This window comes from Hemitrygon akajei, chromosome 11 (genome assembly GCF_048418815.1).
Source record: "Hemitrygon akajei chromosome 11, sHemAka1.3, whole genome shotgun sequence".
Taxonomy (NCBI): Eukaryota; Metazoa; Chordata; class Chondrichthyes; order Myliobatiformes; family Dasyatidae; genus Hemitrygon; species Hemitrygon akajei.
The window spans coordinates 109,185,068-109,203,271 of NC_133134.1; the positions used below are offsets into that span (position 1 = coordinate 109,185,068).

An 18,204-nucleotide genomic window follows, 5' to 3' on the forward strand; every position below is an offset into this window, starting at 1 on the left:
AGCAACTATTAATCAGGTTTGGATAAGCATTTGAATCACCAGTGCATAAAAGGAATAGAATGTCATTACAAAGGGGGTGAATACTTTCTCAGCCTCATAATACTGGTTTTTAATTTTTACTAAATTGTTGACAAGTTTTTGATTTTTTTAAAATTTGACACGATACACAATGTTTTGCAGATTAGCTCCAAAATATCCTACTTAAATATATTTTAGATTTGGAAAATGAGACAGTAAAATGTGAAAATAATTGTGGGAGCTGAATACTTTTCCAAGGCACTGTACCATTCTGAGTGGAAATATCATTATAACATCATTATTTCTGGGTCTCAATCTTAGATCTTCCTACCTTATTGCATTGACAAAAAGACTGCAAAATTCAATGCAGCATGTTTTTCATAATACGGTTTCGTGTTCCTGGTCCACTGTTAGTGCACATTGTATATTTCAGTCAGTTTACTCTGCAGGAGTTTTACATTCCCATCATCTATGTATGTACTTCTGGCACATTAATCAACCTGAAATGCATCAATAAGCATTTACATAAATTAGTGCAAACAATGAGCCTTGTATACTGAGGCTTCTCATAACAAATATTCTCAAAGTTTGCACATTGGTTTGCACATTGTTGAATATTTATTGGCCATTCATTGTTGGAAATCTTCAGTATTCTGCCCAGTAAGACATCAGGATGAGGTTGTAAATGGATTAGACATTGGCTTCACAGGAGAAGCCAGGAAGTGGTAATAGTTACCTCTGTGACTAGTGGTGTATCACTAGTCCTTTGTTGTTTTCTGTATCAATGATCTGGATGATAATGTGGTTAATTGGATCAGCAAATTTGCAGATGATACTAAGGTTGTGGGTGTAGTGGATAACGAGGAAGACTATTAAAGCTTTCAGCAGAATGTGGACCAGATGAAAAATGGACTGAAAAATGGCAGGTGGAATTTAATGCAGAAAAATGAGGTATTGCACTTTGGGAGGATAAACCAGGGTAAGACTTGCACAGTGATAGGCATTGAGGAGTGAGGTAGAAGAGGGGGATCTGGGAATCAGATCCAATAATTCCTTGAAAGTGGCTTCACAGGCAGATAGGGTTGTAAAGAGAGCTTCAGGCACATTACCTTCATAAGTTAAAATATTGAGTTGGGATGTTATGTTGAAGTTGTACAAAACATTGTTGAGGCCTAATTTAGAGTATTTCTGTTCACTTACCTGCAGAAATAATCTCAATAACATTGAAAGTACTTACTGTGTGCAGATAAAATTTTCAAGGATGTTGATAGGACTTGAGCACCTGAGTTATAGGGAAAGATTGAATAGGTTAGGACTTAATTCCCTCATGCATAGAAGAGTGAGAGGAGAGTTAATGGGGATATACAAAGTTATGAGGTGTATAGATGGGGAAAATATCAGCAGCCTTTTCCCACTGAGGTTGAGTGAGCCTAAAACTAGAGGTCATGGCTTAAGGGTGAAAGATGAAACATTTAAGGGGAACATGAAGGGGAATTTCTTCACTCAGAGAGTGGGTGAGAGTGTGGAATGAGCTGCTAGCAGAAATGGTGGATTAAGGTTTGATTTCACCGTCGAAGAGAAAATTAGATGGCTACATGGTTGGGGTGGGGGGGTGTTTGGAGTGCTGTGGTCCAGCTACAGGTCAATGGGGCTTGGCAGATTATACTTTGGCATGGATTACATGGGCTAAAGAGCTTGTTTCTGTGCTTAGTGTTCTATGACTCCATAACTTTGTAATATTTAATTGTTGGATGTAGTTAAAGCTTTCATCAAATTATTTTATTTCTGCTGTCCAGTGACATTTTGGTATGCTGATACTATTCATTGTTCCTGCCGAGATTTATAACAGTTTATACTTTTGGCAATTCAATTCTTATTCAGTAGACAGCAAAATAAAAATGATGCATTGAAATAATTATCTTTCAACAGTTTTTTTTTTAATGGCTGGCCATGGCTGTTGTTCAATAGAAATGATTACCTTTATCTTTTTTGAGCAGAATTAAACTTGGGAGCAATAACAAAGATGAATGAGAATGTTGTCAATAGCATAGTCTAGATTGGGGTTCCCAACCTGTGGTCCGTGGTAAGGGTCTATGGCATAAAACAGGTAGAGATACCCTGGTCTAGATCTAACCAACTTATTTTCAACTGTTCTATGGAATTTTGGGCCCAGAACATCTTGCCCTCCCCCCATGCTTAAAGTGCACATTTTCCCTTGTATCTCTTTTATCAATGTCACAATGCTGTGTGTTTAAATTTGTGCAGGTTGTTATGCTATTATTCAGCATCTCAATTGGTGGTGCATAAATATTCACTCAGTTTTCTACATTTCTACGGACTTGTTCCCTAAACAAATGCCTGACTTGAATGATACATGTTTACGCAGTCTGTTCTGGTACAGCAAAGTGATTGATTTTAGTTATATTTCCAAGTTCATATTTGCTGCCAGTTTCAGATTCAGTTATTTATCACGTGTACATTGAAACGCACAGTGAAATGCAGTGTTTGTGTTAACAACAAACAGAACCAAAGGATGTGCTGCGGAAAGCCCGCAGTGCAATATTTATATAGACATATCTATATAAATCTCAGGAAATGTATTGTGGAGAGGGGTGGAAAAGTGGGAGAAACCATTAAAAGTATTCCCTCACCTCATCTCATACTGAAATAATTGGATGTAGGTGGAAGGTGGAGTATAATTAGGGGTAGAAGATATCAATGATTCTTTTAGAGGGATGCTCTCTGTAAAGCATTTATAAAGTTTGGGGATATCTGAGGTGATGCCATCTACTCCCAAGACCTTGTTATATTATAAGACATATTTGGCCTTGTTAACAACTTTGGGTTTTGATCTTCCATGCATTACTATTCCAGAAAACATATGGAGCCACACCAGCCAGAACCAATGTGACCCAAACTTTAACTTCAGTATAGTCAGAGGCATTGCTCTGAGCCACTGATGATTTCACCAAGATATGGAGGAGGATGGGTTGTAAGCTCAATGCCCACCAAATATAGGTCTTTCAACAGTTTGTAGTCTGCTCCTGCTGCACCATACTGCTCCCCAACAATAAAAATTCACAGAAAGAACTGGAGAGCTTGGACTACTTACCATATCTTGGGAGGCACCAGTCTGGGGGGGGGGGGGGGGCGGTGAGCTGCCATCAGTGCAGGCTGGGATGAATTTCTTTAATGTATTGATACAGTCCTTTGTTGATTTGAACAAAAGGACATCATAAGATCAAATCTTTTAACTTGATACAAAATTCACATATGAACAACTGTGATCATTGTCCTTTTATGTGCTTCCTGGATTATCACAAGGCACTGGAAAGTACTATTATATTGTTCCTACAGAATCGTACAAGTCCAATGGAAGATGAATTGCTAAAGTCTGTGCTTCTCCCAGACCAAGTACCCACAGGCCCTAGTTATCCAGTCAACTCTTTTGTGTAGGCTATGTTTTTCACATGTTCAAAACTAAACTCCTGAAACTAATACCTTTTCTATGATAGAGTTTGGAATGGCGATTACATGGAAAACAGAGGTGAAAAATTAGTGATATGCTAAAAATTGCTTTCAAGAAATGCAGCATCTCCACTCTCTGTTGGGAATTTTTGCCCCATGACTGTACAGGGTGGAAAAGGAATATTTGGAGTGGTATTGAGAATCGCAGGTCTAAGCAACAGGAAGCCCCAGGAACTGTATGTGGTTGAAGGAGTGGACCACTTTACAAACCACCCACCCACTCATTCCATCAGCCACCATCTATGAACTAGTGCGAGGTTCCCACATTGGTCTCATTGTCCTCCTTAGAATCCACAAAATCAGAGTACAAGTAAGTCATCCTCAATACTGCAGTGCTACCCTTGAGGAAGTGATTCTGAAGGTAGATTGCTCTATTTGCTGGTTGTGATTAGAAGATCACATAAATCAATCATGAAGAAAAGTTTCATCTCATAGCACAAGGGTTGTTAAAAACTTCTCTGTAAAATTAGATCTGGCCTATTCACAAGTGCAGTAAAATGTAGAAAGAGACAGTTTAAGTAGTAGCACGATAAAAGGCCTCTATTTGTGGGGAAAAAAACTAAATCATTCTATAGATTTGAGTTCTACATCAAAGATGTTCCAGAACATCATATCCTGCAAGGAAATGACATGTTAAATAGGGACAATGTCTAGATAGCCTCTGCAACATAGCAGGGATATGCTGGTTGATGGTGCAGGAAAAAGTAATCACATTTGTTTTGAAAGCACCAAACCCACTGAGTGCAATAATGCAAAAATGGAGAAGGGATCTCTTGTCATTATTTTTGAGGTAAATAAAATTCTTACTGTAAGCTTTTTTCTGATCACTAACCAAATTTATTAGCCATCCAATCTACAGTTTGTCAGCAACAACAAATCAACTGTGTAATATTTCTAACAATGTGATTTGATCAGTACGAGATGCTACTGTTTTGTTATGCTTTCCCTTTGAAAGTTGTGATGTCAACTCAGAAACCTGAATGCATTATAAGCTTCCAAGCAGGACCAAGTTCTCAGATAAGTGTGCAAGCATATTAAGGGTGTCAACAATGAATGGATCACTCTGCCTTCAAGCGTTAAAGCCCCTTCATGGATAGGAGATTTTCATTTATAGCCAACTAGAGATGCTTTCAGTGGTGTCATTAAGTCATTATTCTCACAAATGAGAAATATTTTAGGCCAAACTCATGTAGCCTGAATGCCTTTGCTAGGGATTTGCCTGTTGACCCAATATAGGTAAGGTCTTGAGAAACTATACAATTTTCAAGAGTATGGACAACAAATGCTTTGAATCCTCGAAGTACTTGTGGTGTTCATTAGCAAGGCTTCATGTCAGTTTTTATTTGAAAGGAGCCAATAACTCTTGGAAATTGTTTAATGAACGGAATAGGAAGTAAAACTATAGGTCCATGAAACAGTGGACAAACCATTTTTTATACCATGGACCAATACCATTAAGCAGGTGTACGTGGACACCAGGTTGGGAACCCCTAAGTTAGAGGGATTCATAAAAAATGTTTCTGATAGCATTTTTGAAACCATTTGATGATACTACATTAATTTCAAACACTTTGGTGCTAAGTGGTGATTTATTTGTTGAAATTGTGATGTTCTGATAGTTCAGCCAGGTGGATTATTTTTCTGTTCTATATTTCATGGGGGGCACATCCATGGCTTACTAGAAACATCTGCTATACTAAGCCAACTGGATGCTGATCCTGGTTGGTTCTAGAACACTTTGAGAAGTTGCTTCACCATGGAAGACATTGTAGCTGGTCATATTCCTATGTGGACACTTTAACAGCATTTTATGAACAATCATCAATAATATGATAATTAAGGCAACAATTAAAATTGATTTGCTTATTGAAGAATGTCATTTGTCAGAAATTTGAACTATAACTTGTTGCTTTTAAAATCAGGAGCCTCCTAAAGACTTCATGTTAATTCTGTCTTTATGTGTTTGATAGTTATGCTAGCTTAATCTTTTCAGCAAAATGCCAGCTCCTGTTCGCTTGCGAGAACTGATACGCACAATCCGTGCAGCCAGAACACAAGCAGAAGAGCGAGACGTCATTCAGAAAGAGTGTGCACTCATCAGGTCATCCTTCCGCGAGGAAGACAACACGTATCGTTGCCGAAATGTAGCAAAACTCATCTACATGCATATGCTTGGGTACCCAGCACACTTTGGCCAGGTAAGATGCAATAAGTGTTTTATTTTTTCTAAAGAATTACTTGCCCCCTATCCCCAAAATAGTTCCTGTTTATTAATCTTTTTGATTTTCTACTATTTTCCTTATGCTTATTTTGTTTCAAAGTAAGTTCATGATGTAATGCAGGCTGCACTTTGCCCGCAATAATTTTTTCATGACCTCATTCTTCATTTAACAGCTGATATGTTCTATCCTATCCTTTGTCTAGTATGTAGAAGGGCTCTTTTTAGGTCAGTACGTACAGATAAACAGAATTTATGGTTGACTTAGAACAGGGGTGTCAAACTCATTTTAGGTCACAGGCCGGATTGAGCAAAATGCAGCTTCATGCGGGCCGGATCAGTCGGACGCGTGCGAACGCAGTTTTCGTTGCCTCCGTTTTTTCAGCCTGCTCTCATGTGTCTCAGTCTCTGCTATAACTACAAAGTGTTTCACTTTACAAATTCCGTTTCTTATGAAGAAGTCTGCTGAGCAAGACTGCCGAATAAACACTAAAAACCCTGAAAACCTGGTACCTGAATAAACTCAGCATTAGCCATATCATACACCATAGGCGCTTCGATTACTGAGACCAGCTTTAATAGTAATTAGATATTATCTCGCGGGCCAAAGATAATTCCACCGCGGGCCGGATTTGGCCCGCGGGCCTTGAGTTTGACATATGTGACTTAGAGCATTCATTTAGTTGATGCATTTTATGGATATGAATATCAAATTGTACACAATAATTTACAGCTCTACAAGCTTTGTTAAAGTAATTGTATGTGTAAAATTACATAAATAGAACTTTGTAACAGGCTATTAAACTGAACAACTATCTTCAGTTATGTTCCAAATAAATACCTTTCCCATCCAGTTTCTGTAATCATATCAGCATAACCCAGTTTCTTTCTTGTGAAATGCAATTTCTCTTTAAGACATTCTTTAAATATCTACTTTATTAATTACATTTTTCCTTGGAAATGATCACTGAAAAGAATAGTCTGTAACTTCCCTTATGTAGCTGAGCTTTTGAACTGTCTATACAACTTGACATTTTTGCGCTGTGAACTGAAGTCTCAAAGTTACAGGATGATTACAGGATGTTATTTGCTTGCTTATATTATTTGCACAATATGTATTTTTCTGCACATTGGGTGTTCGATTTTTTTAATGAATTCTATTGGATATCTTTGTTTTGTGACTTCTTGGAAGGAGACAAATCTCAACGTTGTATATAGTATACGTACTTCAAACTTCTTTTAAAAAAAAGTTTCAGCCACTATTGGTCATAGTGTTTTCCACATTCCAGCCTTTCCATAAGCTTTGCTGAACAGTGGCTCTATCAGTTTATGATCTCTTCACATTTACACATATTAACATTCATAAACCATAGGTACCCATTCTACAAATGTCTTCATCCTCCAGAGTATCAAACAGGCAACTGATCAATGTTACTGTTGTATTGACTGTTGTTTTGAATGAGACTGTTGACCAAGTGTAGTCCCATCACTTTCAAAAAAACTAAATAGTCCCAGTTTTAATACTTGTGGAATACCATTTGGCATCTTTTTAAAAACGTTTAAGCTCCTCGTGCAATTCTAACTACCTTCAGCTAATACTTTTGTGTTACTGCCTGCTTGCTATTCATTCTGCTATTTGTCCCCAAATCCTGTAGAGGTTTGCTGTCTTGACTCTTAACAATTGAAAACTTGTGATAATCATTACATATACTTCATTACCCTGTTGACTCACTTTTGTTGCCTGAGAATAAAATGTTGGTCAAGGGTGTCTCTCCCTTTAAAATCTGTTTTGATTACACATATCTTTTCAGTTTCTCTAGCAATTTTGAAAGGGATTCTTTTTTTGTTCCAACAGCCTATATTAGTTGGTGATTCCCTGAAATTTTTAATAGAAGAATCAGATTACATTTAAGCTAATTCTCTGACATTGTATCCTTTACTAATTAATTTTTATATTCGTTATGATGCCTCTACTGTGTATTTTTAAAAATATACATGCATACAATTTATTCTAACTTGTTTACAAGTTTTTGTTTACAAAACTTAAAAATATCTTTCTGGCATGTGGTGATTTCTCTCCAAGTACTACATACAGTGGCATGCAAAAGTTTGGGCACCCCGGTCAAAATTTCTGTCACTGTGAATAGTTAAGTGAGTAGAAGACGAACTGATCTCCAAAAGTCATAATGTTAAAGATGAAACATTCTTCAACATTTTAAGCAAGATTAGTGTATTATTTTTGTTTTGTACAATTTTAGAGTGGAAAAAAAGGAAAGGAGCACCATGCAGAAGTTTGGGCACCCCAAGAGATTTGAGCTCTCAGATCACTTTTACCTAGGTCTCAGACCTTAATTCACTTGTTAGGGCTATGGCTTGTTCACAATCATTGTTAGGAAAGGCCAGGTGATGCAAATTTCAAAGCTTTATAAATACCCTGACTCCTCAAACCTTGTCCCAACAATCAGCAGCCATGGGTTCCTCTAAGCAGCTGCCTAGAACTCTGAAAGTTAAAATAAATGATGCCCACAAAGCAGGAGAAGGCTATAAGAAGATAGCAAAACGTTTTCAAGTAGCCGTTTCCTCAATTCGTAATATAATTAAGAAATGGCAGTACCAGGAATGGTGGAGGTCAAATTGAGGTCTGGAAGACCAAGAAAACTTTCCGAGAGAACTGCTTGTAGAATTGCTAGAAAGACAAATCAAAGCCCCCATTTGACGGCAAAAGACCTTCAGAAAGATTTAGCAAACTGTGGAGTGGTGGTGCACTGTTCTACAGTGCAGCGACACCTGCACAAATATGACCTTCATGGAACAGTCATCAGAAGAAAACCTTTCCAGTGTCCTCACAACAAAATTCAGCATCAGAAGTTTGCAAAGGAACATTTAAAAAAGCCTGATGCATTTTGGAAACAAGTCCTGTGGACTGATGAAGTTAAAATAGAACTCTCTGGCCCAATGAGCAAAGATATGTTTGGAGAAAAAAGGGTGCAGAATTTCATGAAAAGAACACCTCTCCAATTGTTAAGCACGGGGGTGGATTGATCATGCTTTGGGCTTGTGTTGCAGCCAGTGGCATGAGAAACATTTCACTGGTAGAGGGAAGAATGAATTCAATTAAATACCAATAAATTCAGGAAGCAAACATCACACCGTCTGTAAAAAAGCTGAAGATGAAGAGGATGGCTTTTACAACAGGATAATGATCCGAAACACACCTCAAAATCCACAATGGACTACCTCAAGAGGCGCAAGCTGAAGGTTTTGCCATGGCCCTCACAGTCCCCAGACCTAAACGTCATCAAAAATCTGTGGATGGACCTCAAAAGAGCAGTGCATGCAAGACTGCCCAAGAATCTCACAGAACTAGAAGCCTTTTGCAAGGAAGAATGGGCAAAAATTCCCCAAACAAGAATTGAAAGACTGTTAGCTGGCTACAGGAAGAGTTTCCAAGCTGTGATACTTGCCAAAGGGGGTGTTACTAAGTACTGACCATGCAGGGTGCCTAAAATTTTGCTTCGGGCCCTTTTCCTTTTTTGTTATTTTGAAACTGATGGAAATAAAAAAGTAATCTTGTTTAAAATAGTAAGGAAAAGTGTCATCTTTAACTTTATGCCTTTTGGAAATCAGCTCATCTTTTACTTGCTTAGCTATTCACCGTAACAGAAATTTTGACTAGGATGCCCAAACTTTTGCATACCACTGTAACAGTTTAATTTCATGCATGCGCCATTGGCTTAAATTAGTGACCAGGTTTTAGCTAAGTAAATTGCTAACTATGGCAAGTGTGCATAAATTGAAATAAGTTCATTTGGGAGAAAATCTCATTCTCTATTCCTGAAGATAGTGGCTTTTATTATAATATTTATCTGTTCCACAGTCGAAAGGTATTTAATTCATGTAATGTTTCTTCATTTGTTGGTTTGCTGATGGCTCTATTGATTACCAGCCAGCATATCAAAAAGTGTTTTGACCATTGTTTATAAGTTCCAGTAGGGCCATTGGTTAGCAGTCAGCAATGCTGACTTGCCTTTAGCAAGCTCTATTCGAAGTATTTAGGTGGCTAATACACTATCAGGTTCAATTAATAAATTTAAGCCTATAACCTGTTTCTCCTCTCACCTTACTCCTATCCTATCCCCTTAGTTTTAGACTCTCCTACCTTAGAAAAAGCACTGGGATCATTCAACTTATTTAATTCTCTTATAATTTTATACACTTCTATAAAGCCACACCCCTCACCCCCACACTCCAGGCCAAATAAAGTCCCAGCAAATCACACCTCTCCTTACAATCTTCGGCCTGAGATACAGTAATATGTTGGTTAGGTCTCCAAGCTAATCACCTGCCCTCAGCATGAACTACTTCCTGCATTCCACTGTAGGCAGGATGTGTCTCAGATGGACACAGAAAGGCCCCATGGTATGAGGAAAATATTGGAGGCTTATTTGAAGGGAAGCTATTATATTACGCAAAAAAAATGTAAAGTTTGGTTTCAAATACATATGGGAGAGTTTTAAAGTGGAGCTCAATCAGTTAATAACAATAAAACTGGTCAGTCAGTTTAAAAAGTCGTCTTGTGTAATCTCATGCACCATTTCACTTATCATTTTTAAATTTATAAACTAAATGCATTGACAGTATAAAGTAAGGTAACATTTAAGATAGTACTCAGGATGAAGCTGTATTTGAAATTTGAATCTTGTGACTTTCTTTTTTACACAGCTGGAATGTTTAAAGCTAATTGCATCTCAAAGATTCACAGACAAGCGGATTGGTTACCTTGGAGCAATGCTGCTACTAGATGAGAGACAAGATGTCCATCTACTGATGACAAACTGCCTTAAGAAGTAGGTACTAAATGTTTTTCTTTAAGTTGTACGCTTCAGATTAAACTTGATTTCAATCCGTAACTTCAGTGTCAAAATTGGTTCTCTTGATTCATTATGCAGGAAAGTGATTTTATTCTGTGTCTGTTTTCTATTTCTGAAGCCATCAAGTCTTACAATCCTATAATTTTGCATTATCATCAGTGATATTTAATTTGTGACATTTTGTCACTTGTAAACCCAGGTATTGGTTGCTAGTCATAGTTATGGCATGCAGAATGATTTGACCATTCAAAGTTCAAAGTAAATTTGTTATTAAATTTGTATATGTCACCATGTGCTACACTGAGATTCATTTTCTTGCAGATATTCAGGTAGAATAAAGAAATATAATAGAATCAATGAAAAATCTGCCATGATGGAATGTAGAGCAGACTACTCCTATGTCTTATGCTGTGAAAATCACACCCAAACACTAACAAACAATGGGCGAAAGAAGACAATCTGTGCAAATATAAACAAACAAATAAAAATACTGAGAAAATTGGTTGTAGAGTCCTTGAAAGTATGTCCTTAGGTTGTGGAATCAGTTCAGAGTTAAGGCAAAGTTATCCACACTGCTTCAGGAGCTTGATGGTTAAAGAGCACACTGCTTACTTGGCTGAAGTTATCAAAAAAAAACTTATTTCAGCCAGTGATGCTCATATCCTGGGAATATTTTTTAAGATTTTGAAATTTGTTTTAGTTACCCAAAATTTTAGTGAACTAGGCCCCACAATTTAACCTTTCTCACCAGGCTCAAGAAGATCTTCCGAAGAAAGTTGTCTAAAACTTTCTTTTTCCTTAAGTTACTGCTATCCCAGGGTGGAGCTACGTCTCTATCGAAGGAGATGTAAGCCACTCCTTCCCTCTGCTAGTCTGCAGGTCACCATTGGGCAAGGTGTAGCACCTGCTTATCCCCCGCATTTAAGGACATGTGAAGCCATGGGAGTAGGTGGTGGATGGTCATATGAGCAACTGGTGCATATCATAAGTCCTGGTTTTGTGACTACTGACGCCAGGGAGACGCTGTATTGATAATAGCTGTGATTGCCTGTCTTCTAAAGACATTGCCTGGAAGAAGGCACTGGCAAACCACTTATGCAGAAAAATTTTGCACAGAACAGTCATGGTCATGTAAACACCATGATTGCCTATGTCATACAACACGGCACATAACGAGTGAAATATTGCTATCTCAGTCCATATTCAGATGATTGAAGTCCCAGTTATCAATATTCTATGGCTTTTACACATTTCTGCGATTTTCATACAAATTTGCTGCTCAATATCCTTTCCAATAAATAGAAGCTTGTAGCCAAAGCCCCAAGAGAGTAATCTGCCCTTGATTGAACCACGGTGTCCAATTTCCTCCAACATGACTTCTAGGTCTCTTATTGCCACAACATTGTAATTCCACATGATTAATCAAGCCTGTGGCTCAGCAGTCTTATTAAATATACTCATTGTGCTTACAGGCATGCACCATAAACATATCTCATCCCGTACATTCTCTTTAGCTAATCATATCAAAAGGCTTTGATTTTTGTGAATATGAGAATTGATGTTTGTTTTTCTTAACTGTGCAGACATATATTTTGTGCCTCTCTACAGTGACTTGAACCATAACACACAGTTTGTCCAGGGTCTGTCTCTGTGTACACTAGGCTGCATGGGATCATCGGATATGTGCCGAGATCTGGCTGGAGAAGTGGAGAAGCTGCTGAAAAACTCTAATTCTTACATTCGTAAAAAGGTGAGATTTGCTTGCGCACAAGGACTAAGACCATAAAGACCGTACCAATTGACAAAGGATAAACTTCAACTTAATTCATCTGTAACTATCGGAATGCATTTAATCATAAATAATTTCCATTTCTAATTTACTCATTTTAAATTATTCTGACCTTTTATGAAGTGATGCATTGATAATATAGATGTTATTTATAAAATGACACATCCTCTGACTAATTCTCTGGCAACTAATAACTCTGGCAACATTAGGGAGATCTACCATTCATATGCATGATTCTTGGTATGGCCAACACATCCTAAAAATTGTGCCTTCCTATGTATTAGTATCCTGCCTTGCTATCTTTGTTTAAATCTACGCAAAAAAATTGCATTTTTAGTGCCTTCACAGTGGTCTGCACTTCAAGGGTTCATCTTGTCTCAAAAGCCTAGGTTTCAAGTGAATAATTTTGTCTTGAAGACGATTTGCACGGTCAGGAGAAATATGAAACAAAAAAATTCAGGTAAACTTTTAAGTAATACTAAATGCTAGCTTTTTAAAAAAAAAAGCAAGACAATCAAAGAAGGGAGTCTTTGTGATTCTTTCAATAGAAAGCCTGAAAGTTTAATTCAGATATTTAATTTTTCTTTAAGTAGAAAGCAATTGATTTTTTTACTGGAATTGCCTAATTACATATGTTCATGTTTTATAAAGTTACACTATTGCGCAGTTATAGTGAAATTAAACCTTTCATGATATACACAATCTCATGTCTTCTGCTTCAAATATAAGGGACATCAAATGGAGATGACAGCTGGTTTCTCCTCCTGTCCCGACAATTAATGTTGCCATTCACTTCTGTGTAGTGCTGATAGATCTGCGTCGGTATCAACACCGTCAGACAAAACTTGACCTATATTATACCTTTCTCCCGTTTCTCTATCTTTCTGTCTTCATCCTTGGAGACAGTCTAGTTACCCATTGACTCTCACGGCTACCTGAACTATACCTTTTCCCACCATATCCCTTGTTAAAATGCCACCCACTTCTCTCAGTTCCACTGTCTTCGCCACATCTGCTCTCAGGATGAGGCCTTTCATTCGAGAACTATATAAGCGTCCTCCGCCTTCAAAGAAAGGGCTTCCCTTCCTCCGCCATCAACGCTGTCCTCACCTGCCTCTCTTCCATTTCGCACAAGTCTGTCCTCACCCAATTCTTCTGCTGCCACACCAGGGATAGAGCTCCTCTTGTCCTCACCTATCACCCAACTATCCACCATGTCCAGCACGTAATTCTAAGTAACCTCCACCATCTTCAAAGGGATCCCACTACTAAGCACTTCCTTCCCTCACCCCACTTTCTGCTTTTCACAAGAATCTCTTCCTGTGCTATTCCCTTGTCCACTTGTCCCTCCACTGATCTCCCTCCTGGTACTTAGCCTTGCAAGCGGAACAAGTATCACATCTGCCCTACACCTCCTTCCTCACTAACAATCAGGGCCCCAAATAGTCCTTCCAGGTGATGGAACACTTCACCTGTGAGTCTTTTGAGGTCATCAACTATGTCCAGAGCTCCCACTGTGGCTTCCTGTGATTTGGTGAGACCGGACATAGATTGTGAGACCACTTCGCTGAGCACCTACGCTCCGTCTGTCAGAAAAAGTGGGATCTGCCGGAGGCCACTTAATAAAGGTGCCACTGAGTGTATATTCATGGTCTGCTGTTGTAGCCTATCCACTCCAGAGTTTGATGCACTCAGAGATGCTCTTCTGCACACCACTGTTGTAATGTTTGGGTATTTGAGTTGCACTCGCCTTTCTGTCAGCTTGAATCGGTCTAGCCATTCTCCTCTGACCTCACTCCTTAACAAGGTGCTTTGGCCCACAGAAATGCTGCTCGCAGGATGTTTTTCTGGTTTTTCCACACTATTCTCTAAACTCTAGGGACTGTTGTGCATCCCAAGAGATCAGTAGTTACTGAGATGCCCGCTTGGCACCAACAATCATTCCACAGTCAGTCACTTGCATCACAACAACTGAACCTCTTGACCATCATGCCTGCATGTTTTTATGCATTGAGTTGGTGCCATATGATTGGCTAATTGGATATATGCATTAATAAGCAAATAAGGTAACCTGATAAGGTAACCGCTGAGTGTAGTTTGGTTTCCTCAAGTGTCTTAGTTTAGATTTGGAATTATATTGCAAACTTGGGCCTACTTCAGGCAGCTTCTTCAATGACAGTCACTTCCTTTAAGTGTTCTAGGTAAGAATCACAATCAGGTTTATTACCACTGATGTGTCATAAAATTTGTTGTTTTTCTGGCAGCAGTACAGTGCAAGACATAAAAAATTACTGTGCTGCAATTTAAAAAAAAAAAAATAACAAAAAGAGGAATAGTGATGTAGTAATGATAAGTTCATGGACAGTTAAAATCTGCAGCTTCTATTGATCCTGTGCATTGCAGCCTGCATACTAGGCATTGATACAACCAATCAGCATGCTTCCACGGTATATCTGTTGAAATTTGCTGGGGTCTTTGGTGTTATATCAGATCTCCTATGTATCCTAATGAAGTATAACCACTGGCATGTCTTCTTCATGATTGTATCAATATGTTGATCCCACTATAGATTTGTTGAGATGTTGACATACAGGAACTTGAAGGTGCTCACTCTTTCCATTACCGACCCATCAATGATTATGCTGGTTGACTTCTACTGCCCTATCTTAAACACTGTGTTTGAATCCAAGTGTATTTCAATGTTCTGTACCAAATTTTAATCTCTTGTGTACTTGGTCCTTAGTTTTGTCTACCTTAAAGGAGATTACACTTTAGTTGAGATGTCATTCATTTTGATTCAATAGCTACTCTGTCCAGTGATAGGCAGAGTTAATAATCAATGTAAGATTAATGACAGTATTCTTAGCATTGTAGAGATTTGCCATGCAAGTTGATAGGATGGTTAAGAAGTCCTATGCTGTATTGGTCTTCATTAGTCAGGGGATTGAGTTTAAGAGCTATGAGGTAATGTTGCAGCTCCTTTAAACAAAAACTCAGGTTAGACCACATTTGGAGTATAGTGTGTAGTTGTGGTCTCCTCATAATAGGAAGGATGTGGATGCTTTAGAGAAGGTGCAGAGGTGATTTACCAGGGTGCTGCCTGGATTAGAGAGCATGTCTTATGAAGATAGGTTGAATGAGCTGGAGTTTTTTCCTTTGGAGTGAAGAAGGATGAGAGACAACTTGATAGAGGTGTGATAGATTATAAGAGGCACAGATGGAGTGTTTTTTTTTCCCTAGGGAGGCTGTAGCTAATACCAACTGACATCCATTTAAGGGGAGATGTCAGAGGTAAGTAAGTTACATTTTATAACTAAATAAGTTAAATTTACTTTCTAGGATGTTACCCTCATATTTGAAAACTGGCCAGTTCACAATGAGGGCTTTTCCAATTCTCCTCCCTATTATCTCTTCCTTGTGTGGCTGGTCTCTGGAGTTGTCACTGCCAATGCCTTGTACAGTCTTATTCTCTCACATATTCTCCAGATCCTTTTAAATCAATTATAAAGCTACAAGTCCATTCTTTTCCAGATACATGCTTATTTTCCAACTTCTCCATCTACTACCTGCACTTCTGACCTTGCGGTTATCACTTATTTTTTGCAGCCCATTGATTGCCCATTCATTTGTAATGAGCTCAGCATATAGGATACATCTGTTCTAATGTACAACACAAATCAATCAAGGTCGCTTCATGTTCCTCACAATTCTGAATCTGAACTTTAAACTTAACCAACTACTTGCTAGATAAGCTCCACTCTTAGATCCGGTTAGAATACAGATCTCATATTTGTATACAGCTTTAGTATTATCCAACACCCAGTATCAAAACTTGTGTGCATGTTGTTCAACATTAATACCACTCTTTTCATTCCCTCCATAAATTCTTGTCTGCTGTTAGTCTTTGATGACCCAGAAATGATTATGGAATTACAGAATTGCTCAAAAGTTCCAACACATGCTAAAATTATTGGACCATTGAATCCATTCTGGCATTCCTAAAGAGCAAATTCTGACAAAGTCTTTGATCTGAATCAGTGACTTTACTATTCATTGCATAAATGCTACTTGACTTGGTAAGTGTTCAAAACATTTTCTGTTGAGCAATCCTGCTATTCCCACCCTCTCTTCTTACCAGTTTGCTATCCATAGCTACCTACATTCTCTCAACACTTCCCCCTGCTTCACTTGCTCTTGGTAACTGGATCTACCATTGCACCTGGCAATGCAAACCAGATCACTTGTTCTCTTTAAATAATCGAAATATCTTTTTTTTTTAAACTAATCGCCTTCATTCTGTACCCCTCTGGTTCTTGATCATTCAGCCAATGGAATGATCTGTCTACAGTGTATACCCTTCTGAATGCTTCTATCTGATACCCTTACGGCTGCTCATTTTCCAAATATAACAGCCCCAGCTTCTCCAAAATTTGACTCCAAGGGTAAAGTATGAATTTTAATAGATTTCTTCTGTACCCTCTCAAGTCTTTATTACTATCCTAAAGTTTAGTAGCTCAAACTCCAAGACAATGCTTTAGATGTGGTTAAACCTTTGGTTTATAAAGGTTCATCACAACTTCTATACTCTTGATACCTAGCCAACTTTTCATCCTTACTGTTAGAGTCTCTTTTATTTAATGTCTTTGATTCCAAGCCTATTATGTAGGTTCTTATCAATTGTTTCTTGGACAATCATATATATCACATTTGTCTTATCCACCCTCACTTCAAGAAAAGTTATTTGGACACAGTTTGCCTTTAACAAAGCATGCTGACAATCTCTTGTCAAGCCATACTTATCCAAGTGCCTACAAATTCTACCCCTATTTACTATTTCTAGAATTTACCTTATCTTTGGGGTTGAATTTGCTTATTTATAATTACTTGATCTATGCATTCTTGAATAAAGTTATAACAGTTGTGGCTTTCCTGTCCTTGGGCATAATCCTAAATCTGTAGATCTTTGAAAGGCTATAGCCAAGACATTTCCTCCCTTTAGCATCAGGTTTATTATCATGGACGTATTGTGAAATTTGTTGTTTTGCAGTGTGAGATAAATTACTGTAAGTTACAAAAAGAAATAATACAGAAGGTTATTAATAATGAGATAGCATTCATGGATTTGTGGACTATTCAAAAAATCTGATGGCAGGGCCAAAGAAGCTGTTGCTGAGTCATTCAGCGAGGATCTTCAGGCTTCTGTACCATCTCCCTGATGGTAGTAATGAAAAGACAGTATCACCTGGATGGTGAAGGTCTTTTGTGATGGACGCTACATGCTTGAGGCACTACCTCTTGAAGGAATCCTCAAAGGTGGGGACAGTTTTGCCGTGATGAAACTGGCTTAGTCTACAACCCTTTAACACCTCTTACAGTCCTGTGTATTGAAGCCTCTGTACCAGGCTGTGATGCAACCAGTCAGAATGCTGTCCATTATATGTCTATAGAAATTTAGAGAAGTGTTCAACATACCAAATCTCCTTAAACTGAGTTAGAGCAGCTGGCACATCATCTTCATTGTTGCATATGTATGTCAGGCCTAGGGTAGATCCTCAAATATTGATATCTTAGAACTTGCTTACCCTTTCCACCCTCAGTGAGGTTCTGTGTGTATTCTTCCAACTTCCCATCCTGAAGTCCAGAATCTATGCTTGGTCTTGCTGACATTGAATGTAAGGTTGCTGTGACTAACCAGCTGATTTGTCTCACTCCTGTACACCACCTTGTTACCATCTGTGATTTTAATATTGGTCCTTAAATGACTGTGGTCTCCCAATAAG

General features: G+C 38.2%; 1 protein-coding gene across 2 annotated transcripts in view; it reads left to right on the forward strand.

Annotated features, from left to right (window-relative positions):
• The window catches only part of LOC140735886 (AP-1 complex subunit gamma-1-like), a 161,602-nt gene that overhangs the window by 13,768 nt on the left and 129,630 nt on the right, over positions 1 to 18,204 (forward strand). For both annotated transcript variants that reach the window (XM_073061459.1, XM_073061460.1), the window contains exons 2-4: positions 5,540 to 5,744; positions 10,487 to 10,611; positions 12,244 to 12,385. In XM_073061459.1, coding sequence (XP_072917560.1) covers positions 5,544 to 5,744; positions 10,487 to 10,611; positions 12,244 to 12,385 — 468 coding nt within the window. In that variant the 5' untranslated portion in view covers positions 5,540 to 5,543. The remainder of the gene's footprint in view (positions 1 to 5,539; positions 5,745 to 10,486; positions 10,612 to 12,243; positions 12,386 to 18,204) is intronic.